We start from the raw sequence: 27207 nt of genomic DNA, 5'->3' as shown, positions 1-27207 counted from the left end.
AATAAATAACAGCCAAGCTACACACAAGTTAATGGGTGTATTAAAATGATAAATATTTATATGCATATGCAGTTCTGCATTCATTAGGGCATGACCTGGGGCTTTACAAAGTGAATATGAAGAGATCATTGGTTGGGTGCATCTTTGCCAGTTGGGGTAAGCCTGGGAGAGGGGAGAAAGGAAGGATCTGATCTCCTTACCTCTGCCTTCTGCAACATTCCTTGTCAGCAGCTCTTCTGGGCACGACTAAGGGGATTTCAAAGGGCAATGGAAATTTTGCCATCTCCCCCCCATTTTCTTTAAAAAGCAAACACCAAGTCTGGAATAGATCTCATTCATCTCTTTATTACAGCATAGAAAAAATACATCCATCCAGTGCACTCCTCAGAGCAGGATTCAGCAGCTATGAGCAGGTGGCCTGTAAAACATGGCCCAAGGTGGCTGTCCTGAGCAGCTTCCCACCTCCTGCACTTGGTCAAGGCTCCATCACAAGGAGCAGGCAAGGAATACAAAAAGGATCACATCAGGTGCCAGGGATCATCCCCAAAGCCAAAGAGATGTTCCCACCTAAAGAAACTCCTGAGTTTATGACAGAAAAGTTGCAAATGGAGATAAATAGGAAAAAGCAAACTTACAAAAGCAAAATGAACAAACCCCAAAAAGGAACCCCACAATTGTGACTACTTCAGTGACTCAGCCTTGTATTGACATTTCTTAGATCGCTTCTAGAGCACCTCAGCTGAAAGACCTTGAGCTAAAGCTTTTTTTCCAAGCAAAGGTAAGAACCAAGTGACACACAGAGGAAGGATCCCACACATGAGCTGTGTCAGCATATTTCCAGAGTTTCTTGTCTCATCCAGCTGGCAGGAGGAAAAACCCACTTGTCTAAACTGGGAAAACTAGTTTTATGGGAAGAAAATGCAGGCTTGAATATTGACACTAAATGTTATAATCAAAATGGCATTTAAATGCTTGTGCAAATAAAACCCTGCAATAAGAGTAAAACCACAAACTTTATTAAAGTCTGGCTTTATTTAAAAAAAAAATTTACAAGTGTATTTCTTTAAGCCTCAAACGTACACAGCTCAGTTATTCACATCTTCCATTAGATGTGGCTTATTGCTTCAGCCTCCCTCAGCAAAGTGCCACATGACTAACGAGTTTCCCCCTCCACAAGAATGTATCTACCATTTTACAAAGCTCTGGTGCAGAGGGGGTTTGGTTTTTCCCTTTAACACTTGAATACAGCCGGGTTTGCAGCAGAGGGGGGCACAGAGCAGTGAGCGCAGCCCGGCCGGTGCAGGCGGCGGCGATCCTGCCCCGCCTTCGCTGCCTTGGGTCGCTCCTCGCCCCGCTGGGTGTCCCTTGGTCACAGGCTGCTGCTCCCGGGCTAACTGGGGTGCCAGAAGAGCCCGCTGAAAGCGTCCTGCAGGGCCCGGTGACAAGCCAGGGAGGACGTGTAGCCCCCAGCCAGGTCCTGCGGGGAGGCGGCTCGAACGTGGGTGAGGTACCTGCAGCAAAGAGCAGCGTCATGTCAGAGCAGAGCAAACACATCAAACACCCCTGGAGGTCACAGGACAGCGAGCTCGAGAGAACTTTGTAGGAGAAAGCAAGGGGATGGAGCTGCCCACTGCCCACATCAGAACAAAACCTGTGTGAGTTAAAGCAATGACACACCTTCGGCCAGGCTGCCCCGGTGGCACAGGGCTAAGGGCACCCAGGGGTTTGTGTTCTCTGTGCTCACTCTGGGGGTGGCTCATGTCCCCACTCCCACAGGTCCTGCCAAGATAAGGACACCACCAGAAGCTTTCCTGCACTCCCCCAGGAACAGGAGGGTTTCAGCTCTGCCATTTAATGCCACACACTCCCCCAGGCTGACTGTGCTGGTTGCTCTGATGACCACAGGGCTGAGCTTCCTTTGCTTGCCACCTATGCCTGGAGCCCAGTGACTCTGGGAATTAGATCTGTGGGAGGCCACCATCACTTTGGCTAAAGAAGGTTCTAAACTTCCCCATTAATTAATCATCATCACCCAATTGCAGAGCCATCTAATTCTACCCCAAACCTGGAGCGTTGACGTGGAAACATGAGCTGACATGGAAGGAGGGGCTGACATGGAAGCACAAACACGCTGCCTGTGCTGGCACTGCCACCCTTGGCTCCCCTTGGCTCCTTCCAAGGGCTCCACCCCAGCCACACACGAAGGGCTCCTGCTAAAGGATGGCTTCATCTCACACTGTAACCCCACAGCTCTTGCACCCCATGAGACAAGACAGATTCTCTCCCAGTTCTGCACCAAAACCCCATCAAACAGGCGGATCCAGAGCCCAGCAGGAGCAGCACGAGAACCATCTCCCATCCTGACCATCAGACACAGCCCCATAAACACCAAGTGCTCTCCACAGGGGCGCTTCAGCCGCTGTTTTGATTCCTCACTTGGTACATGTTGCTCCTGGGAAGGTTGAGTCATTCCACCTCTGGCTTGGCAATCCAAGCATAAACTTGCAAAACGCACACAGCCTTTTATAATGTTATCCCAAGAAACCTAAAACAGCTGCACTTTTGGCAGGAAAATACAGGACCACCAGTAAAATATCCAAAACAGTTGCATCTTTTAATTTATGACTGTACACTGTTTCCATAAAGAGTATATAAAACAGGTCAGATTTTATAGGTAAGACATAATAAACAGTCATACCCATTGATGCCATAAAAGCATAGAAAAAGAGATTACTGAGAAATGATTAATTACACTTTTAAAAACTGTATTTCTTGCACCTAATAACCACAATGCACAGACATGAGCAATGTTTCTGAGGGATTCTTGGTGAGATGCTGAAGCTGAGACTGAATTTACCTCCTGTGACGGAGTTGAGGTGTTTTGTACCAAGCTGTGACAGAACCTGGCCCTCAGTGCCAGACATTGGTTCCCATCAGCACAGACTCAGGCAGGAGAGCACAAAGTAATAATAAAATAAACCCTTTTAAAAAGTGCTCAGTCCAAAAGAATCTACAAACACAGCAACAAAGCTGGTCCCATCTCTTAATTTGCAAGGGGAGGTGGTCTGCAGAGAGCTCCTGGTTTGTGGCAGAACACATTTTATGGGTTTTAATTTTTTTTTAATAAGATTCTTGTTACGTGTCCCTTAATATTTTAAGAGGAAGATCTCATCCTTCTCAAAGGACTTTTAAAACTGCTGTGGGAAACAGGAGCTCCTTTCCCCAGCTAGGAATGAGGGGCACTGACAACAACAAGTAATTTCCTTCAAAATGCTGGTGTGAAACTACCTCTACCCTCCAAAACAGAAAGTCTTATAAAAATCAGTTCCCATCTTGGATTTCTCTTCTATCATATTTTTTTCATTGCACAACTTCATTTTCCCCTCATGCATGAAATAGTCCAGTGAAAACGAGAGTATTTTACATTTCAATATTAACAAAGGTTGGTTGTGTCTTTCTCATTACTTTTCTTATCTTCCCTTACTTCTATATCACTGAAAGGAGAAAAACAGAGTCTATTGTTTCCCTTTTTCTAGGACATCTGAAATTGGAGCTTTAGTTTCATAAGACAACCTGACTTCCAGCCACTGCAGCACTTGTAGTTAATTGGGAGGTGATCTCTGAAGCAACACAAAATCATTGCCAAAAAGGCTCCCATCGACTTTTACAGCACAACCTGCCCTAATTCTCCTTACTCCTGTGAAACAAGCACAGCCTGCTGCTGGCTGTCAAGTGAGGTCTTTATTTTCTTGTTAAGTATCTGAACTTACTGCTCTTGACCCATTTAATTACTGTGGTACACCAGGCAATTGCAAAGAATCTGCCACGCTGAAGCCACACAATGAGAAGCGAATGGTTTTAGCTGCCTTTTCCACACCGGTCCCCATCTGTGCTGCCTGATTCCAGCCATCCCCTCCACAGGAGAATCTCTCTGAACTGGATTCCTGGGGTTTCTGGCAGAGGTCAGCACATCTTTTCATGTACACCTTTACAACAGCAGCAGGAAGAAGGGCTTGCCAAGTTTTATTTCCAAAAAGCCCAGCTCCGTTAGGTCTTGGGACCTGGAGGTAATTGCTCTCACTAGTTAGCAAATTCCAGCACACTGGGTCTGTTTTTCATAGGTTTATTTTAAGTACCTGTAAATCTTATAAGCAGAGACCAGGAAAAAGAGGTTTGCTTTTTCTGGTGCACCGTTTTTTAATGTAACTTGTTTTTACTGAGGGCAGACTAAACTCTGAAGTTAAAAAAAGCCTGCACTATTATTTTTGAGTGGGGCTAAAGGGCTGTGTGTTCCCTGCCCCACCATTTCACACTTCCCATTCCCAGCAATGCCTATGCTCTGCTTCAGGCTGTGCCCAAACAAGCCCCCTTTCCTTGGCTGCAGCCTTTGGATGTTGATCTTCCCCATTAAGCTTTCACATCAGCTCAAACACATCATATTTTGTTCTTCATGAGCCTTGGGGGGCTCATTCCTGACCTTCAGTTTCTCATCACCATGGAGGGGGTGGGAGGAAAAAAAACCCCAAAAAGCCCCTCCTGTTTTCAAGGAAAGAGGTGTAATTCACACTCATTCTGGAGGCTCAGAATCAAGTTGGTTGTTCCTGGGAGGGGTTTTCTTCGTGTTTTCTCTTTTCCCAAGGCTGTGTCACAACCACTTCACCAGGACAGGACAGGAACTGTGGAGAGCTACGTGGGCTCAGTGTGGCAGCAGATGTGACCCCCCTGTGCCTCCCCAGGAGCCCCAGTGCCCCTGGCACTGCTGCTTCTGAGAGCCAGAGCACCCAAGAGCAGCTCAGCAACACCCAGGGCCACTGGAAAACATCCCCTCACTGCTCAGCAGGGTGGTCTTGTTGCAGGGAAATTCAGGAGAGACGTCAAAAACAATCAGAGAGAATGGAGAAACAGCACAATCAAACCTGGCTAAAATAAACACCAACCAGAAACTAAACAAAGCTAAAACCCCTCACCTAAACAAAGAAAAATAATCAAATATAAACCAACAACCCAAACCACCCCATAGTATGTCCCTTCACCCATCCAACTGAACGTACCAGTGCTAGGGATTATTTCACACAATCTTTCCTGCTACCTGAGATAAATACACTCCCAGGGAGGTTTCTGCAGATGCATCACCTAGAGATACATAAGGAATAATTGTATATGTGGCATACAGATTTTTTTTTACCTATTAGGTATTTTATGGGAGTGAAGAAAAGAAAAATAATTCACAAGTTGTTTGACAGGGGAAAAAAAAAAAGAAATTATTTAATTCTATTCTACACAGTAGATTTACTGCTCATCTGATTATCTGCAGTATCCAAGACAAAGTAATGGGGCAGACATTAGATCTGGGAAATTTTCCAGATTCATCATTTAAATAATAAATAGTGGTTGCATAAAGCAAGCAAAATACTCCAGTCTGGAAGACTGTGAAGCATTAGGAAGGCAGTAGCATAGGCTGCCACATTCCTGAGCCTTTCTGGAGACAGCTTTTCACTGGATTAACCAATCCCTAGGATGAGCTATTGCTGTGTTACTCAGAGGGAGCTGCAGGGACTGGGTCTCATCAGAGGACAGAGGCACAGAAGGAACTGGGCTGTGTCTGGCCTGGCTTCTGCTGAGGAATGTGTGGCCTGGGTTCCTCTCCATCCCTGAGCAGGTACAGACTGAGCTCCCCTGCTCAGCTCTGTTTTCCTTTGAACAGTCAGCTCTACCACAGTCGGTCCGTGCAGCCAAACAGAATTTGTTTATAAAATGAGCCAAGCCCTTTGCTGTCCTCCATTAAACAGCCCCAGGAAATGCATTGGTGATATTCAAACATGGTGTGATTCTCTCTCTCTCAGACTAATATGACTAAGGTAGGGCAAAAACACAAGGCACAAAGCTGCTACTCAAACCCAGAATAGCAATTCATCCTTCCAGGGAGTAGCTACAAGCCCCATCCTCAAATTAACAAACAAACAAACAAACAATTTTCCATCCATTTTTGGGCAGTATGATTGTATTTAGATGTTAAACCCACCAGCTGTGACTGGTATCAGAAGTTTCTGCTGAATCCCAGCCTGTTCTGACACAGAATTCAAGTTTAAGGCAGCCATGAGCTCAGCAAGGGCTCCTCGTGAGCCCAAGCCAATCCCTCCTGGCCTGAGGTCACAGTGCCAGCCCTGCCACCTGCCACTCCTCTCCTCCACCCTCCAGACCACACAGACTAAATGGGAGAAAATCTATTTCACAGGTGCAGTCACTGAAGGAGTTCTGTCATTTGTTTGGGATTTTTTCAATGCTTCTCTGTACACAGTGGCAGCAATCAGTGTGGATATCAAACAGGGCTAAGCATGATGAGGTCCAAATAGAGAGATAGAAAGAAAATACATTTTCACCCAGATTATGGCACTTTATGGGCTGAACACAGCCCACAGTGCAGGGCTACAAAGAAAAGTCACTCTCAATAGCACAACAGAGTTTTGGCTACTAAAAACCTGCCCAAGACAAGGGATCCAGCACAGGCACTGCCCCTGCAGCCCCAGCAATCCCACCTGCAGACAGCAGTGCTGTGCACATTCAGCTTAGGCTGGTTTGTTATTATGAATAACTCTGTGCTGCTTTCTGAGGTCTCAGTGAGCAGAAAGTGCTCTCTGAGGTGTCAGATGAATGCCAGACCCTTCTCCATGCCACAGATTTGCTCAGCCCATTTCACTCACCCCTGCCCCAGGAACCTGCTGCAGAACCATTGCTAACTCATCACAATTCTGATTTCCAGCAAGGAAATTCAGTGCCTTCATCTTGCAATAAATTCTGCAAAAGCAGATGCCTTCTGTCTCTAATGGATCTCTTTTTGTTACAGTTAAGGATTACAAAAAATATATAATTATGAGTTTAAGCTCCTAGAACTTTTAGGTTTTCTGAGTGAAGGACTCTGTTCTACCAGAAATAAACTTTCCCAGTAGAAAAGACAGGAAATGCCCCAGCCCAGCAAATCAGTAGAAGAAATATTGGACTCCTAGTGCTTCTTTTTAACCTCTTCCATCTGCTTTTTCTAAACAGCAATTTGTTTCAAACACTGTCAGAGCTTTCTCGGGGCAAGAGTGTGTGCAAACTGTGTGTGGTGAAACAAAGTACTTTAAAATGAAAACAAAGCAGGTCTGCCACAGCACACCTCAGCTAAGATGGAACAGGACACAGTTCTGCTACCAGACACTGAAAGAGACAAAAAAAAAAAAAGCCTGAAAATGTGATATTAGGTGTGAAACAGCTGTTGCTGATAAAGCCAGTTCTGACTCCAAAGGTAGAAATTAGTGCTGAGTTATTCCCCCCTCTTTTCCCCCATATAATGTCCTTTATATAAAGGGCAAAGCTTTTGGATCCTGGAACCCCAAAGCCACCAGTGTCCTGCTGCAACAGTGACCCAGCAACACCCTGGGGCCCAGAGCTCTCTCCCAGTCAGCTGCTGCAGTGACCAACAAAGGAATTTCTGAGGGTTTCATGTAAAAACTGCAGCACTTTAATTTGATGTTTCACATAAACTGTTTCCTCTGTTAATGGTGAAACCCCTCCATGACCTGTAAGATAAATCTCATGACCCATCTCAGAGAATTTGATACAGATTACCTCTGAACTGGTGACTGCAGTCTTGAACCTTGGAGTAGAAAAACCCTTTAAAAGCAAAGACCCAAAGTCACAGAAGCCCTCCAGGGTGGGGGAAGAGAACAGAATCAGATTTTCCCATACTACTTTCCCTAAAAACTTCCTCTTTTTGTGATGAAATCCAGAGCCCAGAGAGCAACCATTTCCACTGAAAAGCTAATCCATTGGGGAGAGGAATGGAGGGAAAGTTCTTTATGACAGCTACCTCAAAATACACCTTCAGTGCTCCTCATAAAAAACCCAGCTCTTCTACTGGCAGAAAAAGAGTTTTAAAGGAAGGAAAGTTTTAGAGAGCACCTGGTTCTCCAGCATTTTCCCAGCACTGCAATTCTACTGCTGCCCTGGTTTTTAAATAGATGTGAGACCAGACTCAGGTACTTGCATTTATTTAACACATAAACATTTGCTTTTGGAGTAACTGAGAAGCCAGTGCTGTTGCCTTGAGGAAAGATGAAAAGCTACAGGGAAATTGAGATCAAAGGAAAAGGAGCAATGCCTTCCGCCTCCCAGAAACTGATATAATTTTAAAAGAAGTGGATGTTTTAAAGTGTAAAGACAGGAAACTAATGATGAAAAAGGTTTTATAGAATAAAGGAAGCTTTGTACTCCTCTGCCCTGATATGCATTTTGCACATTTCCTCCGCTGCAGGCTGGATGCAGCCCTGGGCCAGGACCTGCAGGCGCTGCCAAAAAAATGAGGTTTGGACAATTCCAGTCCCACTGCAGGGCCCTACCCGAGAAGGCACCACCTCAATACAGCTACTTCATGTAGAAAAGTCTAGAAACTCCAAGTACAATGGACCACAGACTTTGAGACTATCAACTTAAAGCACTGTAACCTGCAGAAATAAAAACTACTTTGAAATGGGACATAAACCCCTTCAATGGTGCAAGCTGACCTATTTCCATCTTCAAAAGGAACTGTAAATGCAATTACACCTGGAGATGTTACAAGTGTTAACAAGTTAAATAAACCTCCTCTTTTCACTGAGGACTTATCCAAGCTAGAGATTCACATTCAACAAGAATTCCCATGTGTAAATCCAGTGCATGTTTGAGAAACACATTTTGCCCCTCATATGAGCCCACAATTCACAGTGGGTGTCTGCATATTCCTTTTGATAATCATCAAATGCTCCATTTAATCAGCTTAACATTTGATCAGGCAGCATCACTTCAGACAAGGTATAACAGTTCCAGCCTTAGAAAATGTGAATACCAGTGCAAGAGAGCAGCCAATGCTGTCTTTGGAGCACTCAGTGATTCTGAGCTAATGTGGGAAATCTTGAACACAGTTTCAAAAGTTAAAGTGATGACAGAGGTCATCTTGTTTGTTGGGGATTTTTTAGTTGAAAAGAAAAACAAACAGCCCTGAAGCTGCTAAAGGACATCACAGCCCCACTAAGGAACCCTTAGGGAAAGGAGGCATGTCCTAGCAGGTCTGAGGCAACATGGGTTACAGGTTTCTGTGCTGCTCCAGGGTGGATTCAAGACAAGGATTATCTGAAAGTTCTCCTCATTTTAGCACACAACTGCCTATTTTAAAATAAAAACAGGAAATGGAAAGCAGAACCTACAAATACACAGATCCTTTGCAAGCAAAGGAAAACTAAAGGCTATACAAGTTCTTTTTGGTCACGTGTTTCAGGTCTATAAAGGATATTTTATACAAATTCTATGTTGGCTTCTCTTCTTTGATTGTTGGGGGGCTTCCTCACATCCCACTTTCCTCCTAGTAAAATATTTACTTGTCTGATGGCTCCACACATGTCAGAGAAGAGCCATCACTGACTGTGCTGTGTAAACATTTTCCTTCTTGTTGCTCACCCACGCATCTCCACACCACACATTCCTGCCAGCTCCAAAACACGCACAGCCACTACCACTCGGATTAATTCCTTTTCTTTTCCCTTTAAACTGCAAGGATTTCTGCTTCAACTCCTTCCCAGAGAGCTGCTTGGATTCCTCACCCCCATGCACTCAGCTGTTACAAGAGGTCAGTGTTTATTTCTAGAAGCCTTGCTCACAGGAAGCCTTCCTTCAGCGCCAGCGACTTCCGTAACTGCAGAGGGGCTGGGATGAGCGGGGGCACCTGGTCCCCCATTTGTCACCATGCCGAGGTCACCCCCCAGCTGTCTGTGCTCTCAACACCCAGCCCAGCACCAAGGCCTTCTCCCTCACTCACATTTCCAGCTCTGCACTTCCACATCCACTAAATCAATCAGCCCCCACAGAAAGTGCTCCAGCGTGGTATTCACGCGCCCTCTGCACACAGAGAAGAATGATCAAAATAATTCTTATCTCTTTGTGTTTGCACATGGTGGAGTGTGTTGGGAAGGTTGTTTACCTGAAAGAATTTAGTAATTGGATTCTGGGAGAGATTGTTTATGTTAATTACCCCATCAGGTCCAAGCTGTGTGGACTGTCAGTCTGCAGACAGTAGAGTGAGTTAGTGATAGTGTAATATTCTGTAATATAGTATAATGAAGTAATTAATTAACCTTGTAATATCATGAAGTTCTGTGCATCATTCTTCCCACCCACTGGGCACCATAGCACCGAGACCCCAACAGCTGCAAAGGCAGCAGCTGAGCAGCCCTGAGCTGTGGGATTTGCTGGGGTCACCAGGACGAGGTGAGAGATGAGTGAATCTGACTCCATGTTCTTGGAAGGCATTATATTATATTATATTATATTATATTATATTATATTATATTATATTATATTATATTATATTATATTATATTATATTATATTATATTATATTATATTATATTATATTATATTATATTATATTATATTATATTATATTATATTATATTATATTATATTATATTATATTATATTATATTATATTATATTTTTCATATAATAACATATCATATCATGTATCACATCATATCACATCATATCACATTATACTACATTATATTACATTATGCTATACTATAAACTCTACTAAAGAAAGGATACAGACAGGTTACTGAGAATGATAATGAAAAACTTTTGACTGAGTCCTCAGAGTCTGACACAGCTGATGGTGATTGGTCATTAAGTAAAAACAATTCCCATGGAACCAATCAAACATGCACCTGTTGTAAGCAATCTCCAGCCACGTTCTGAAGCAGCCAAACAGGGAGAAGCAAATGAGATAATATTGTTTTTCCTCTGAGGCTTCTCATCTTCCCAGGAGAAGAAATCCTGGCAAAGGGGTTTTTCAGAAAATATCACAGTGACACTGAGCAGCCCCACGGAGCACAAGGACACTGCAGAGCCCAGACTGCACACAGGGCTGCAGGGCTGGAGAGGATTGCACTGCAGCACTGCAGAGCTGCAGCTGCAGTTAGTCCCTGACTAAATCAGGCTCTGCTTGTACTTGACCCCAGGAAGGATGTCATTGAACACAAGGGACTTTTCTCAGCTGTGATATTGGATTTTTTTTTTTCTTTTCAATGGGTAAAACAGCCATTAAGCCACCATGTCTGCAATTGCACAGCAGCTCTCTTTTTGATGTGTTGGGGAAATGTTCTGGCATACACTGGTCTCCAAATTCTTCATCTTTCCCTCTGTTCTCCAACTCCACTCTTCCTCCCACACACTGTGCTTAGGACAAAGGGCACAAGAAGAACATGGATGTATTGAAATATATAATATAACTCTGAGGAAGTTAACCACTGTTCTGTAATTTTCTACCTAAGTCACAACTGTTTTCATAGACTTATCTTTTTTATGTAAGGACAGGGCAAGTTCAGTTTTAAAGACATCACTGTGCCTTTTCTTCCCTGGGCTGGACTCTGAGACTACAGCATCCCTTCTGCAGGCAAGAAGGGAGAACACAGCTTTAATTCTGACAGTTCTTTTGGACACACAAACTCTTCTTTTAGGATAAAAATTCCCTCCTGCTCTGCCTTTTTTGACATGTTCCACACACCCCACTGAGCACCATGAATCCCCCAGCACACAGCCAGAGATCCATATTGATGAACTGGGGCTTTGGGATAGCTACATGAAAGAGATTCCTCCAGCTTCCATGTAAATTATGCATCTGTAGGCAAAGGGAGCCCTTTCTGAACAGAGCACTCAGTCAGGAACACCTACAGAAGGAGGCTGCAGGTGCACAGACACTTTTTTCTCCCTCTTTTCAGCACATTTTGCTTGAGGCTCCGTTCTGAGGCAACAGAGGAGGATAGCAGTGATTGTATCACAGAATCATAAAATTATTTGGGATGGAAGAGACATTAAAGATCACCCAGTTCCAACCCCCTGCCATGGACACAGGGATGCCACCACTAGCTCAGGACACAACTGCAGAGTCCAGGGTGGCTCCAAGCACACAGGAGGTATTTTAGCCTCAGGAGCACTGGTAAGGACCTGCATTTCATGCCCAAGGCTGGGAAATGAAGTGTCCCAATGCTTTTCCAGTTTTTCTTGCATTCAAGGACTTGGTTTAGTCCCAGCAGGGAAGAACAGAGCCTCTGGGTGACTCATGTATCAGGCATGGCAACAGGCTTTGCCCCCAAATCACTGCTTACAGAGAAAAATCATATGAAGGCAGAGAAAGTGGTTATAACCTCAGCTTTGAAATAGTTTTCCCAGGCAGAAAGTCAGTTCTGTTTTCACTGTGACACAGCATCCTCTGTTCTGACTGAGTAGCAATGAATTCATCATATGGCAATTCCAGTTTAATATGACTCAAACAAAATAGCACAAGAATTTCTAGAGGGTTTTTAGCTGCTGATACTGATCAGATAAGTAAGTTGCCAAACCTAATAATTATCTCAAATGAAAAACTATGAACTCTTGGTTATTCATTTCAGATAATAAGAACACAAAGTTATTTTCTTTAGGCAGAATGTGCAAAGTGTAATTGTTGAAAGCAAATATTGCAGTTTGAATGACAGTATTTAAAGAAGATGAGATTGTTCAGGTCAAAAGAAGGTGAAAACCAGGTGGATTTCCCTTGCAGCTGACTTGTGCTCTAATGCAGGAGCCCCTCAGCCTCCTGAGGTTCTGGCTGCTGCTGGGCAGGTCAGCATTTCAGGCTGATGCTGGGATCAGGTTTACAGCTCTCAGCCAGGCTGGCGTTTGCTCCCCAGGAAGGCCTGGGAGAGGTGGGAGGGAGCAAAGAGGGCAGGAGCTCGGGGAGAGGCTCCTCCTCAGCACCAGGGATGGGTGAAGGATGAGAAACATCTGCCCCAGGCAGGTGCAGCCTTTGGGCTGAGCTCTCAAACCCCCCCTGCAAAGGAGCTGCACAGCCCCACTGGCATGGGGGAGTCACAGCTCCCGGGTGGGGGAGGAGGGAAAAGTTGCTCTGTTCTCCTGAAAATATTTTTTACAGGGGAATGAAGGGGAAAAAACCACTCCTTCAGTTCTAGACAATTTCCTCCTATCTGTCAGCATATGGTAGGAGCTGTTATTATTTGGCTTAAATATAAAGCATCATTAAGGCTATTTTTCTGTTTTAACAGCTTAACAATTCTATTGTGAAATCTGGATGAAATTCTCTGGATTTTATTGTCCTTCTCTATTGTGCCTTGGTAGAATTTCTAGAGGGGAAAAATGCAGTGATGATAGGAGATCTTCATTTTACTCTTCTAAAAAGACAATGAGTTAAGTGTCTAAATTGAACCATTTTTATATGATTTCTGTTGAATTAATATTAATTTTCAGTTGCTTTCAGTCTAATCCAATATCCTGAAACAGCAAAAGCACAGATATCCAACAGGAGTGTGCAGAGTTAGGCAGAACCCCTTATTTTCACTTGGAAAATACCAACAGAGTTGTTACAGAGCAGTGACATCCACAACTGCTGAAATTCTCCATGGATTATTTGTTAACAACTCAAGTCAACTTGCAAAATGCATCCCCAAAATCTGTCTCCAAAGAAGTTGTGCCTACTGACTGAACTGATCCTGAAACTGGTGCAGAAAGAGCCTTTTTAAACATTCACAGAAAGTGCCTGGCAATCAGTGGGGATTGCTCCTAAAAATGACATTTAATAAATTCTCCTGCTGAGGAGAGCTCCCAGTAACACTAGGTGGCAGAAGGCTCTGTCACATTGAAGATACCTGCAGATAGATCCACTCACAGAGCTCCTCGAGGTGGATTTTAGAAAAGCTAAGGGGAAAACAGTTCAAAGCAAAACAGTTCTAAGATCCCCTTTTCCATCCACTCTTCCAGCTCTAATTCTGGATCTGATATCCCTAGTGCACATTATTTCACCATTTAAACTATCCCAGAATGTGAATACACACTCTGAACATTTAATCACATCCTACTCAATTCAGATGAAATTCTGTATGTGACAGGTAATTCTATTAAGCTTTTATGTAATTGAAAAGAAATTCACTGTTTAAAGAAGTAAATGGCCACTAGGACAAATACACAATAAAAACATAGGCTGTGAGTTACCTTGAAGCAAACTTGAAACCCAGCCTGGAGTGCTATACATTTCTGCAAAGAAATTTCTGCAGCTGAAAGAAAAACAACAACCTACAAACAAACTCATTCAAAACTGCTCAAGACCTAATGTGTGATAGATCTGGTAAAAATGGCAGCTGCTCCCTCACTGAGGTGCATTTTCAGGAATACTTTTGTAGCTACATACAAAATTCAACTGCTTGTTTCTAGTTTCATATATTTAACCCTTTAAAGAACACCTATGCTCCATTTTCCTTTATTCTGGCCACTCTCTTTCCAACTGCCCCAAGTTTCTCTCTCTAAAAAAAAAAAATCTGTGCTCCATTTTCCTTTACTCTGGCCACTCTCTTTCCAACTGCCCCAAGTTTCTCTCTCATCCTCTACAAATCAAATCCATAAGGAAACAAAGAGGTGCCCCTGCCCTGGTGATGTTAGGAGGAAGCTGCAAACACGGAGAGAGAAAGCAAAAGCCAAGCACTGTCTAAAGGCAGAAAAACAAAAGGCAGCAGGGGGACAGTGACATTTCTGCTTCCTCAGATGTGTCAGTTTGTTGACAGCAAAGATTTCTCTGAGATGCCCATGGCTGCACTGCATTTCCACTTGCCAAGCAGTGACACCCCAGACTCACAGCACTTGAGGGGTGCTTCCCAGGGGGGGCTGGTGCCAGCACAGAGCTCAGTGCATCGTGCAGGGTTATTTTGCACCTCTAGCCATGGAGGCTGTTTGTGTTTAAATATAGTATATTTTATCATTCACAGTTGTCAGCAGTGGAAATTGTCAGCTAAGCAGGAAAAGATGCTGTTGAAGAAACAGGAGGGGTTGGTTAGAAAGTAAAAATTATTTTGGCTGTGACAACTCCTCTCCCTGCCCATTTTGAGGGTAAGGGATCATGCCACTCACTGCAAATTGCTGCCTGAGAGTCAGAAAAATCAATAGTAGGTAGGAAAGCTGACTTGCCAAGGCTACAGCCACTGCCAGCAGATTATTAATGCATCTGTCTGCATTCTTTAATGTTTCCTAAGAAGCAACTATGTTAACTGAAAAGGTGTGACGTGTCACCAGCCTTTCTCTTCTCTCCTCTTCATTTTCTCTCCATATTAAAACCTTGGCTACCAAAGAAAACAATCGTGTTTCACCTCATCTTTTCCCAGCTTTTCTGAAGTTCAGTTCCTGCTCTAGAGCAATATATACAGTCTAAGTACTACCCCTGACAAGCTGTTTGACAGCCCTAAGTTGCACATCTATTTCACTCCCAGAGCCTTGGAGTTGGTAGGGCTTAGATGGGAAATGGAGGCCAATTAAAATAAACACAGACAATATCAATGCATTCTTCAGAAAGGCACAAGACAAGCAAAATGAAACACTACTGGCTTTTGCCCACAGTTAGAATTCAGCTCATCTCACAGGCTGAATGCTCTGGCTGAGGTCCAGAAAGACACTTAAGCACATGTCTTATTTTAAGCATGTGAGCAGCCTCATTGATTTTTCACTCATGCCAGGAAGAATATTCAATGTGCTTAAAGTTAAGCACATTGTTAAGTGCCTTCCTGGAGCAAGGCCAGGCTATTTAGCCCTTGCAAGGGTTAGTCTAGAGAACATTTACCATTATTTTAACTTCTCAAGACTTTCTTTGAGATAAAGTTTTATGCTGTATGAAAATATTTCATTCATACCAGCAGTGACTGGCTCACAACAACCTTCAGGGACCAAGTGTTCTTCCCCTTCCCACATCTTCTAAAGCAGTAACTGGAAGGATTAAAGACACATAAGCAAATATACCAACAAAGAAAATTAGTTTTGAAAGGGAAGCCAGCAGTCTTACTGATCTGAAGAGTAAAATGAGCACTGAAAAGCTGACAGACATATTAATTTTCAATGAAAACTAATAAAGTCATTTGCCAATGTCCCATTCCAATACCAAGTCCTGTGCAGGAACTTCAAAAAGCGAGCTAATTGTTGACTGAAACTAATTATCACAATAAGCACACATTCAATTCCATTTTCCCTTCTCCCTTTTACATCCAGTTAAATACAAAATTCAAGGAAAGGCCTGTTAGTGCTTCCTCAACATGACCTCACCACATCAGAGCACTTTAGAGATCAAAGGCACAACAAACACTTTGCTCTTTGTGACAACAAAGTGATGCCATTTGCTATGTTTGCTACAGACAATTGAATTTTTATCTGGTTGGCATTATCCAAGCTCGGTATCATACCCTGAGTAAGAGCTAGAGAAAGGTGTTCAACAGTACAGCTAAGGAAAGCTGGGTGATCCTCACACTCCCTCCACCCCAACCATCCTTTTGCAGGAGGAGGAAAGGGAGTGCATGGCAGCCTGACTGTTCCAGTGGGAGCAGCAGGACACTGACAATTTGCTCCTCTTTTATGAGCAGATGTACCTTTGTACTTCAGTATTTTTTCCTGCAGAGTTTAAACTCAGTGGTGAAAGAACACAACTGGCAGGGGGATAGAGGAACAGAAAGGCAGTTTAACACTTGATCACCTCTGAAGTCTCAGAGTGACACAGCTGGAGCACTCATCATGTCTCACACCAATGCAGCTCCACTGATTTCATGCTGCCAAGCCCACACCTGATGGCAACTCCAGCCTCAGCACCCAACACCCCACTTTAGAAACCCGTGGAGCAGCCTCTGAGACCTCTGGGAAAAGGAACTAAGATGATGAAGGCAGCCTGCAGACAAAAAAGACATTTCCTAGTGGATTCTGCTCTAGAAGTCATCCATTTGAAATAAATAATCTCTTTATTTTAAAATATTGTTTTACGTATCTTGTTGCTGAGATTATCTGGTGAAATCTCACCTTGCCATGCAACCAGAGCAGGACAGTGACACTGAGAAGGTTGAGACTGGAAGGGACAGGAAGCCCTCCAGCCTCCCTGCTCAGCAGGGTCAGCTCAGGCAGGTTGCCCAGGGTTGTATCCAGTCAAGTTTTAGTATCTCCAAGGAAGAACATTCCAAAAAACTACCTGGACAACCTGTGCCAGGGTTCAACCTCCCTTGCAGCAAATGCATTCCAGTGGAAATTCATGTATTTCCATTTGTGTTCTCGATACCTTGACCTCTCAGTGGGATCACTGAGGAGCACCTGGCTCTGTCCCCTTCACTCCCTGCCCTCCATCAGTATTCACACATCAACAAGATTCTTCCAAGCCTTTTATTCTCCAGATTGAAGGTTCCCTCAGTTTCATCTCATACAACAGAGCTAAAGAATAAGGTAGGGATTTATTTAAAGGATTCAATGGATCCACCTTGGGCAGCACATGAGCCCAGCCAGGGCTGCACCCAAGATGAACCAAAATGGTCACAAAATGGACAACCAGTCACGGGGTCTCTCACTTTTATAAGTTCTGCTCCATTTGCATATTGGAGTTAATTGTCCAATTACAGCTTTAGAATATGAAGTCCCATCCTTCTTGTTTTTCTCTCTCCAGTCCACATTGTTTAGGTTCTTGGGCCTGAGATTTGGATCATGCCCTTGGTCCCCAGCTAGAGAAGGAATTGTTTTGTCTCCCTGCTCTGTGAAGAGAGCTCAGCATCCCCTCATATGAAGCTCAGAACTACAATCTAAAGCAGCACAGAATCTGAAAAACAGAAAAGCTAAAACCAGAGGTATCACCAATCCCCACTTGCTCCAGCATGTCCATGTCTGGCACCAGGGATGCCAGGACAGGACCCAGCATTCCAGACGTGTCCCTCCCCAGTGCTGAGCAGAGGGGAAGCATCACCACCTGCCCACAGCTCCTGGTGACCCTGCCTGGCACAGCCCAGGGGCCTGGTGGCTTTTCTCCCCCACAAGGACAGGCTGCTGCCCCACAGAGCTGCCCTCCAGCCCCTGCTGGCTCTTGGGGTTGTCCCAGCCCAGGTGCGGCACCCTGCATTTCTCTGAGGTTGCTGTGACATTTCTCCAGCCTCAAGGTCCCTCTGAAGGGCAGCACAACCATCTGGGGCAAGCTCTGGGCTCTGCATCACCTGCAAAGCTGCTGAGGGAGCACTCCTTCCACAGCCAGCCAGGAGAGAACTGGGTGCTGCTCCCAGTACTGACTCCTGGGGGGAACCACTGTGTCCTGCTTGGCTTTCAAACCCACAAATTAACAGCTGTGTTAACAACATTAGACTGTATTGGTTTAACCAGTTCTCTTTTTAAATTTAGGTGCTTCACTGAGTGCAATATTTTAATATCTGCAAGATCTGTTTCTGAACAGTGTCTGCTGGTTCAGCTTGTCCTTAAAAGTGAACTTCCTTCAAGAAAACTTCAAAAATCATTTATGATTTTAGAGGGGAGACAGATTTCTCTTTTAGTATGTAACTAACCCAAATGGTGATTTTCCTTAAAAAATCATTTCTGCAGACAAAAATGCCCCTTCACTTGAAGAATCCAGAGCAACAAGAAAGCTGTTTTCCAGAACTGGGATTACAGCCAGTTTATGATGGATAAACATTGAATGCTTATGGCATAATTATAATGTCACAGTATTTGCTGCCAGAATTACAAAAATATTCTTAAAATTATGCCCTAAATAGAATGGTGTTTAGTTTAGCTAAACTGAAAGCACACTCCAAGAAATGTTGAAAAACAAACACCATGATTCCAAATCTCAATTATGCACACTAAGGGCTTGTTTTAATAAAAGTATATTTAGTGGCTGAATAAAGTTTCTCAAAAAATAATTTTAAAGATAATGAATTCCCGATGTCCAAAAAAGTGTCACATGCAATTTCATCAGTGACTCATGTAAACTAACCTCAAATTTAACCAAATACAACTGTGATCAATATTGTGTCAATCTGAAAGTATCTGGGCTTTAAGGCAACAAAACCAGATGCAAGGATGAGTAAAAATTTGGAACCCACAAACAGAGTGGATTTCTTGGCTACTGAAAGGTCTGGAACAGTTATACTGACAGGGAGAAGCCAAAAGAATGAGAAGTTTTGACAGTATTGCCACATTTAGCAGGAAGAGAGTCAAGTGCAGGAGGAATAAAAGGGAGATAGTTTGCTACCATTGCATATTATTTAACTTTTTTTTCTTTTAAAGATGGCATCCTCCATTTGAGATATGGACTGTTCCACTCACCTCTGACCTGTTGTACAGTGTCTAGAGATGGACTTGCAATTATGTTCCTAAGCACTTTAGTAGGGCAAAACCCAGCAATAAACAACCAAAAACCCCAACCTCATAAAATACCAATACAGTCAGATTTACCAACATATTCCTGAAAAAGCTGTAACAGTTACTGAACAAGAAAGCCAGTTATATACAGTAGACTTGGGCCACAAAAGAAAAGGACATTTGAACTGATTCTGCCTTCATTGTGAAATAAAATTGAAGAGTTGTGCATGACCTGCCCAGCAGTGCTGTCCATCACAACCTCACAAGAAGGTGACAGAGAATAAAAAGTTGTGCACATCAATCCCTTTTTATTATTTATTTTATTTATAATCTCTTGGTAGTAACACGTATCACGAGTTGCAGTGAAAAAATCCATGAAAAATCCATGAATCCCCATTTTGAAAACAAAAATGGGGCTGAGAGGGGAAAAGGTGTTAGTGTGGAGAAAAAGGGAAGTTTTATTCCTCCAAGCAATAACCCCTACCATGACAGCTTCGCTGGCTCCTTCTCCACTGACAGGAAATTTCTGTAAAAGAATCATGTGGTGCTGGAACACAGAACTGCAGAGGTTCAGATATAAGACAGGCTATAGGTCTGACATGGGACCAGCAAACAAAGGCAAAAGCCCAGTCCTCTCCTCTGCCTTCCAAATACTAAAATCTTAGAATGTGACAGAAACCTGTTGATTCTGACAGAGTTTAAATTATGCCACTATGAAGCCAAAGAAGCAGAGCACCTAACACTGGCAGAAAAATAAGAAGCCAGGGACTTCCCTGCTTCACAAGTTTTTATCTTTCCAAACCAGGCAAAAAATCCTAGAGGACCACAGAGGGGCAATGGATTTATGAGGTCTGAGAATCCTCAAATAAAGAGGTAGTTGAGCTAGTGGATTTTATTATTTTATCCTTGAAAGCTTAAATAATAAAAAAGTTAAAAATAAAGCAGAGCAAGCACCTACTAGAAAAGCAGTGTCAGTATTGTCCTTTAGGCACGTTCCTCTCCCCACCTCTGCAAAGTTGTCTGGCATTTGACATAATTGGGAGGAAGAATTTTCTCCCCTGGCAAAGTCAATTAACTTCACTGTATTTGTATCATCTGTCAGAGCTGAATCTGCTCTCTTCTTCAAGTCTGACACAAGCTCCTACACCTACTTGACAGATCAAACAACTTATATAGAAATTACTGTGTTTTAAAGGGAAGTTCCGTGGCTATGCCAAGTCAAAAGCTGCAAGACAAGAGGTGAGTGATTATTCTATTAGTATACACTCCCCTGAAATATTAAAATGCAGCCTAACTTTGTACTGAAGTTTAACCTCTTTCATGCAATTTGCTATTTCATTATGAGACTCCTTTAGTCTTCAATCGCCAGAAACATCTGTAGAAAATTAAAGTAGGTCTTTTTCCTGCTCTGTGCTCTTCAACTGCTTAATTTCTTGTACTATTAAGACATATAAGCTCCTTGCTGTAACAAGAAATGTAAGAAAAAGTGTGGGCCACTGCTTTAACATACAGCCATAAACAGGTATATGCATGTTTATGCATTGAGTGATATAACCAAGCTTTTATCTTAAAGCTACATAAAATATTAGTGCTCTGTGAAACACCATTCAATGTGATGTCACTAGATTGCATTGTCATGCCACTCTTTGGCATCCTAAGTCAATTGCCCAAACCCACCTCCCATTAGCTCCAATTTGATATCTGCTGTACATCAATGTACAAACCTCGTCATTAAAGGCAGCAGAGGAGAGAAGGGTGACACACACAACGTGCTTAATGCAGTTCTCCAGTTAAAAGGTGAACACAAAGCAGCATGGTGGGTAATGCAGGAATGAAAACACTTCTCTACTGAAATGCCTTTCCTCGTAATCAGCTCTTAAAAGCAGCCAGACCAGTAATGCAGCTCTCCCAGGTGGCAGCCAGGGACTGGGAGCGCTCACTGGATGCACAACTGAGAAACAACATCAAGGTCTCTGTGGACCCACACCCCACAGATTTTATGTCTCTGAGCAGCAATGAAGAGCACATCACAGATGAAAATGTCACTTTTCTTTGGGCACAGACCTGTTCTAAAGTGAAACACCAAAGGCACTCGAACACTCTGTTAGAAAGGGGGTTTGCTCCAATAAAATCTCTTTCCTACCAGAATCAAGCTGCTGTTTGTATTGAGCTGGTGGAGCAGTGCATCACCTCTGACAGGCTGTTGATGTGATTGAAGGGAGGGAGCCCAGGACTGTATTGATCTCTCAGCAGCAGGGCCAGCACTCCACAGAGCTCACTTTGAAGTAGCCCCATACAAGCACTGCATTATCTGCCTCGCCAGCGCCGGGCAGGTTTTCAAAGGCTTAAATAATATTATGGCACATAAATCTACTAAAGGCTAACCTGATGCCCTTTGTGAGTGAGAACTTCTTGTACTACAAAGGTTCTACCAGTTGGAGCCATGGAAGAGCAAAATCCACAGGGAAAGCAGAGCTGGCTCTTCCTAGACCACCTCTGTGCTACTCCAGCACGGGCTGGAGCACACGAGAGCCTGGGCTGCCCTAAAAGCCATCTCAGTTACAGCCCCACACAGAAACTGTACCACAGGTTTTGTAGGATTTTCCTGTAACTCTCTATGGAGGTTAAATCTGTATCAAGGCAAACTCCTCATTTTCTGTACAGAAACCATTCAATTTTTTTAAGTAAAATAATCTGGTATTATTTCCAGAGGATTCCTGTGGTCATCTTTCTGAGTTGGCTATCCTCCTGCATCAGAACTATCACCCCTCAACCCCCTGGAGCAAAAAGGTTTCCTCTGTATGACCTGTCCATTTAATGCACTGCAACTGAAAATATTCTACACTGACCTATGGATTGAAGTAATATTGATCTCAAATTTCTTTGCCCCAAGAACTAACACACCCCTCAGTGACACACCCCAATGAGAAGTGCAAGCTCACCTTTAGCTTTACAATAAAAGCAGGCAGTAATTAATTTTTAAACTTTCATATTCTAATTAGTTTTCATAAGTGCTATGCAAGAAAAAAAAAAAAATAAAGCATGATTTATACTGATAGATCTTAAGAAGTAAGTGTAAATGGGGATTCATCATCCAAAGAGGTATTTTCCCTGCAGGGATCTCATTTTATCCTAGTGATTCTCAACAACTTTCATCTACCATTTGAAAGAAAATATAAAACTCACCCATTGCAGAATGTACATCTGTCAAAAAATCTGAGTGGGTTGGGGAAATGGATAAATGATTCAAACCAATCTATGTAGCACTTACTAATGTAGCACTTACTTCTTCCAGCTAGAGCCAGCTTAACAGCAAAGGTCACACAGCCAGGAGCTAAGAACAGGTCACACAAACACAGCAACACAAATTCATTAATACTGGAAACAACATAAATAATGGTGCCTGACTTACAAAACTTGAGCTCTGGTTTCCTCTGGAGGTAAGGAGGTGGGTACAGACACAAAATAGTATCGAGTAGGGGAATTCAGAATTCACCCTGGTTTTCTGCAGTGAGTTCTCTGAGTGTTACCTTCTCTTTTCTGGGGCAAACACTGAGCTTCAGCTGTACTTGCTGAAAAAAATCACTTCACAGCAGACCTACAGAACACCTAATAATACAGCAGCAATAACAGCAAGGAGTTATCACATTGTAAATGTAAAATGATCCATCACAATATCTGCGTACACACACACAGGCATGCCCAAACATATGCATTAATATAATAACTCCAGCAGAAATGACAGCTTTCCTGGGCACACAGATCATCCCCTCAAAGCAGTGACTCCTGGCACCATAAATCCTACCCTCTCCCTGGAAAAATTAATGGTACCACTGCAGTTTCTTCACCACTTTGTCAGGAAGAAGAGTTTTGGGGAATTTTCATCCTTCCCTGTATCTACCCTCACCATGTGGCAGCTATTCTTCTGGGAGCACCCAAGCCTTTTATCAGAGGAAAAGCAAAATTTTTGGCAACAGCTCATTAAGAGAGAATTTAATCAATGAGTTTATGTACAGGCTGGAGAAAAGGTGAAGGGAATCCAGGAACATGCATGCTTGTTTAGATGTCACTTTTCAAGAAATTCTGATAAATTTAGCATGTCTTCTGCATGTTTTGTTTTGGTTTTGGCTTTGGGGTTTGTTTTTTTTTTTTTTACATCAGAGGTATTTTAAACCCTCTCCTTTATTTGTATTTCTTGCTTTTCATATTGTTTTTGCTTTCTCAAGGAAACTGGCAGCTGAAATGGTGTTCTAAAAACAAGGCACAAACATTTAGCAGTGTTGCCATTTCAAACACCAGGCTCAGCTGAAACTGCCGTGTGGTAAGACGATGCTGGTTCAGCTGCTGGAGCCCTCAAAGGACAAAAAAAAAAATGCTGAATAAAACCAAAATATAAGTCATGAGTCAACAAAAACTCTGGGATTTGTTGCAAATAACATCCTTCAAAGCAGCCCAAAATAGAGGATGCAGTGCTCTTTGCAGACACCAGGAGCCTGCAGTATCACCTCCACCCAGCCACCCCAGTTTGTGTGGTTCTCTCTACTGGAAGTACCAAGTATTTCCCAGATATTTCAAATCAGATATTTCCATTTTTCAGGTAATGAATAGAAGCACCAATGAGAGAAGGAAAAAAGAAAAAGAGAACTAAAAAGAAACAATGCACATGTGTATGAGGAAGGCATGAAATGGACCCATACATGAACATTGAAATCTCATCTATTGCCTAGCCCCATTCATAGTCTTTTTCTAAGGAGATAAAAATAGCATTAAAAGAAAATACATTGATTTTCTTTTCTTTTTCTGGTCTTCAATTGCCAGGGCAGACAGCCTGTAAAACCTGCTGCTGTAGTACATACCGGCAGCTGATCTGAGCAGAGAGCTCCAGGCAAGTTTTCAGCATTTGTTTTGAAATACAGGAAAATCAACTAACAGCCAACAGCTCCCAGAAAAGCCAAAGATCTGTGAACTGGGGGATGCAGAGCCTGCAGCACCAGCACGGGGCTCCACTGGCCACCCTCTGTCCTACAGGGAGCTGCATTCCTTTGCTCCATTTGCAAACATCCCTGAGCCATGTGAGCACACTCCTGGATTACATGGAAGAGCCTGTGAGCACACACAGTTCATCCTCTGTGCTGCAGAGAAAGTATCTACCCCGACAGCCCCAGGGCAGGAACATTAAAGGCACTTCTGGAAGGTCTAATCCTGTTCCCACTGAGGCCACTACAAATTCCTCTGCCAGGGCTGGGAGCAGAAAACTGGACCTGTGTGGAACTTTTCTTTTTAAACCTGTCATGCTCAGCACCCAAACCAGTTCAGTGGGAATTTTTCAGATTAGTGTTTTGACACCAGAGCCAAAAACAAGTCAAGGAACATGTGAACTTCCTACAGCTCTTTGGAGACGGCAGGGAAGGAGGCTGGAGGTGTTAACTGGGAGAACTGGTGAAAATGGTGAGGAGGGAGCTGCACTGAGCTATCGCTGCTGTCACCTCCAGGGTCTGTTATGACACCGTCCATTGCTCAGATGTTTGCAGGACTGGACAATACCAATTTTGTGTGTTCTTCTGCTAGTCCAAGCTTTTACAAGGCCTGGATATATTGAGTAAATACAGCAGACCCAAAAAATCTATAGAGCACTTCTGGGTGAGCAAAAAAGAGAGCGCTAATAAATGCAATATACAAAAATAAAAACTTCTCAGACAAAAGCCAGAAGATCAGGAAGGATCCTATGGCCCAAACTGCTCAAGGCAAGGGACTGCTCAGTCACAGCAGACTCCTGAAAGCAAACTCTCCATTGCACTCACACCTTCACAACAATACTTGCCTTGCTTCTGGAGAGAAAAAGAGCAGGATGCACCTACATCACGGAACAAGGGAAAAAACAAAAAGGCAAGATACGGTCTCCTTGTTTCAGATTGTTTGCAGATTCTATATCTGTGGGACTTTTCATTCCAAAATTAACTGTGTGCTGAAGAGAGTCTGGAACAGCAGAGCCTTTATGCTTCCAAGTTTTGAGATGGCCTCAGAGTGCAAAATCTCTTCTCTCTCATTTCTGGAATAGCTTTTGACAATTAGTAGAATCAATGACCACAGAGCAAGAAATCTGCCCAATCCATCAGGGCCTAAATGTGAAAAGAGGGGGAAGAGAGAGAGAACCTTCTAATGACAGGAAGGGGAGAAGAGGTGTAGAATTTTTTTGGCTTTATTCAGGAGCATTTCCTCATGAATTCTGGAAGAGAGTCAGAAAATAAAGATAGCAGCCAGCACTCACCTCCTGCATCTTTTAAGGGAGAGCTAGACAAATGCAGCAGTAGCAAATAAAGGAAACCATAAGTAACCTCTGTGCAAGGCAGACACTACCCCAGTAGAGAGGGTTGGCACAAACCCAAGCTATAGAGGCTGCTTGGTAAAGTCTCAATAAATATTAAAAACACAAGTATGCTGATATCTGCATTTTTTCCAAAGTTGATGGAAAAATTAAAGCATGGGTCGATGCTCCTGAGAACAGAGGAGTCAGTAAGATTCCAGGTTTAGGGGAAAGAACAAAGGGATGGAGAAACTCTTATCTTGAATCTCAATTAACGTCGACAGATTCTGGAGATGAGAGAAAAGCGCCTGCACTGGAGCCAGGACCTCAGCACCCTTTGCATCCTTCCAGAAAGGCTGACCCAGCTTTCAGAGGGGGACAGCAGAGGGGCCTGGAGGACAGGCTAGTGGAAAGATGCCAGCCATAAATGGGACCCTCTCTTTCTACAGGTTTCACCCTTTTCTCTCTCCTCATCACAGGTATATTCATTGTTCCTATCGAGTTTACAAGGACAGAGGAGAAGGAAAGAGACAACTTTGTTTTCCACAGAAGGCAGTCCTCCTGCTCTGTGGTTTATATATCTGTATAATTTTTTTCTATGTAAATACATTCCTCTGCAGAGGACTAGTGGAGACCAAGTGCACAACCATCACCAGACATCATCAGGATGTTAAAGCCTGAAGAATTTGCTCACCTTTAGCATCATCTTAGAAAAAACACCACCAGCACAAAAGCTGACTAGATCTCTTAGCAAAAAAAAGCTATACCTGTAAAAAATCTGAATTGATGGGTCATTAAAAGCAGTGACTAAAAGCCCTTTTTTTTTTTTTTTTTAAAGAAATATTTAAAATACAAAATAACACAACCACTTCCAGGACGAAAGGAACCCAGCATGATGTAGCAAGTGTATTACATCAACCTCCATAATAAATCTAACCTGCTAATATTTTCAACACTGTATGTGTTCTTGCACACTTTCAAATTACTCCAACACTATTTTAAACAAATCCTTCCACTGAAGAAAATGTCAATATATCAAAACTATTTTTTAAACTAATGAGTTTCCTTTTTTACAAAGCAATTACTTTAAGTACTGAAAAGGTTTCCACGGCACCCTCCACTTTCAGCTGACAAATATCAGCAATAGCTGGATTTAAAACAAACAAACTGAAACCCCCAAATCAGCAGCGTTTGACTCAAGGAAAAACATTAAATATTTTCAAGCAGAAGCATTGAAAAACTTATTCTTACTGAAAGAAAAAAGTATGAATGCACACCTGCTTTTCTATTAATCTAAGCAGGAAACCATTTCACTGCTGCATCATAAGTAGAAGAAAAGTGCTTATTAAAACATTAATCACAGTCCATTATATTCTGACTCCATGCCAGAAGTTCCCATTACATCACTGAAAATATCTATTAACCAAAACCTGATTCTGACAAGTTACAGAAGTGTAGTGTTTAGGATTTAGTAATGTAAAAGTCAGTTTTAGAAGAACAGTTACACAATTGATTTTGCAGTGGCAAGCAACTATAATTAATTGTTTTTGTGACATTTATTACTGCAGTGGGGTTGATTTAACTGGTGTTTCTACTGTAAAATTATTAAAAAATTATTTCAAACTTCATCTACTTTTATTAAACACATTTATTGTGAAGGTATTTAATACCTGGGGCTGGCTAAACAATTTTAAAATGTGCTGGATATA

General features: G+C 42.8%; 1 protein-coding gene across 1 annotated transcript in view; it reads right to left on the bottom strand.

Annotated features, from left to right (window-relative positions):
• Nucleotides 1-325: 325 nt before the first annotated feature.
• Nucleotides 326-27207, bottom strand: part of MNAT1 (MNAT1 component of CDK activating kinase) — a 118558-nt gene continuing 91676 nt past the window's right edge. Inside the window, exon 8 of the mRNA XM_084207791.1 lies at nt 326-1511. Within this exon, the coding sequence (XP_084063917.1) occupies nt 1391-1511 (121 nt within the window). The 3' untranslated portion in view covers nt 326-1390. The remainder of the gene's footprint in view (nt 1512-27207) is intronic.

This window comes from Fringilla coelebs (genome assembly GCF_963513975.1).
Source record: "Fringilla coelebs genome assembly, chromosome: 6".
In the NCBI taxonomy this organism is placed as follows: Eukaryota; Metazoa; Chordata; class Aves; order Passeriformes; family Fringillidae; genus Fringilla; species Fringilla coelebs.
Note: the sequence above shows the minus strand (reverse complement) of the source record. Positions and strands in the feature narration are given on the sequence as shown.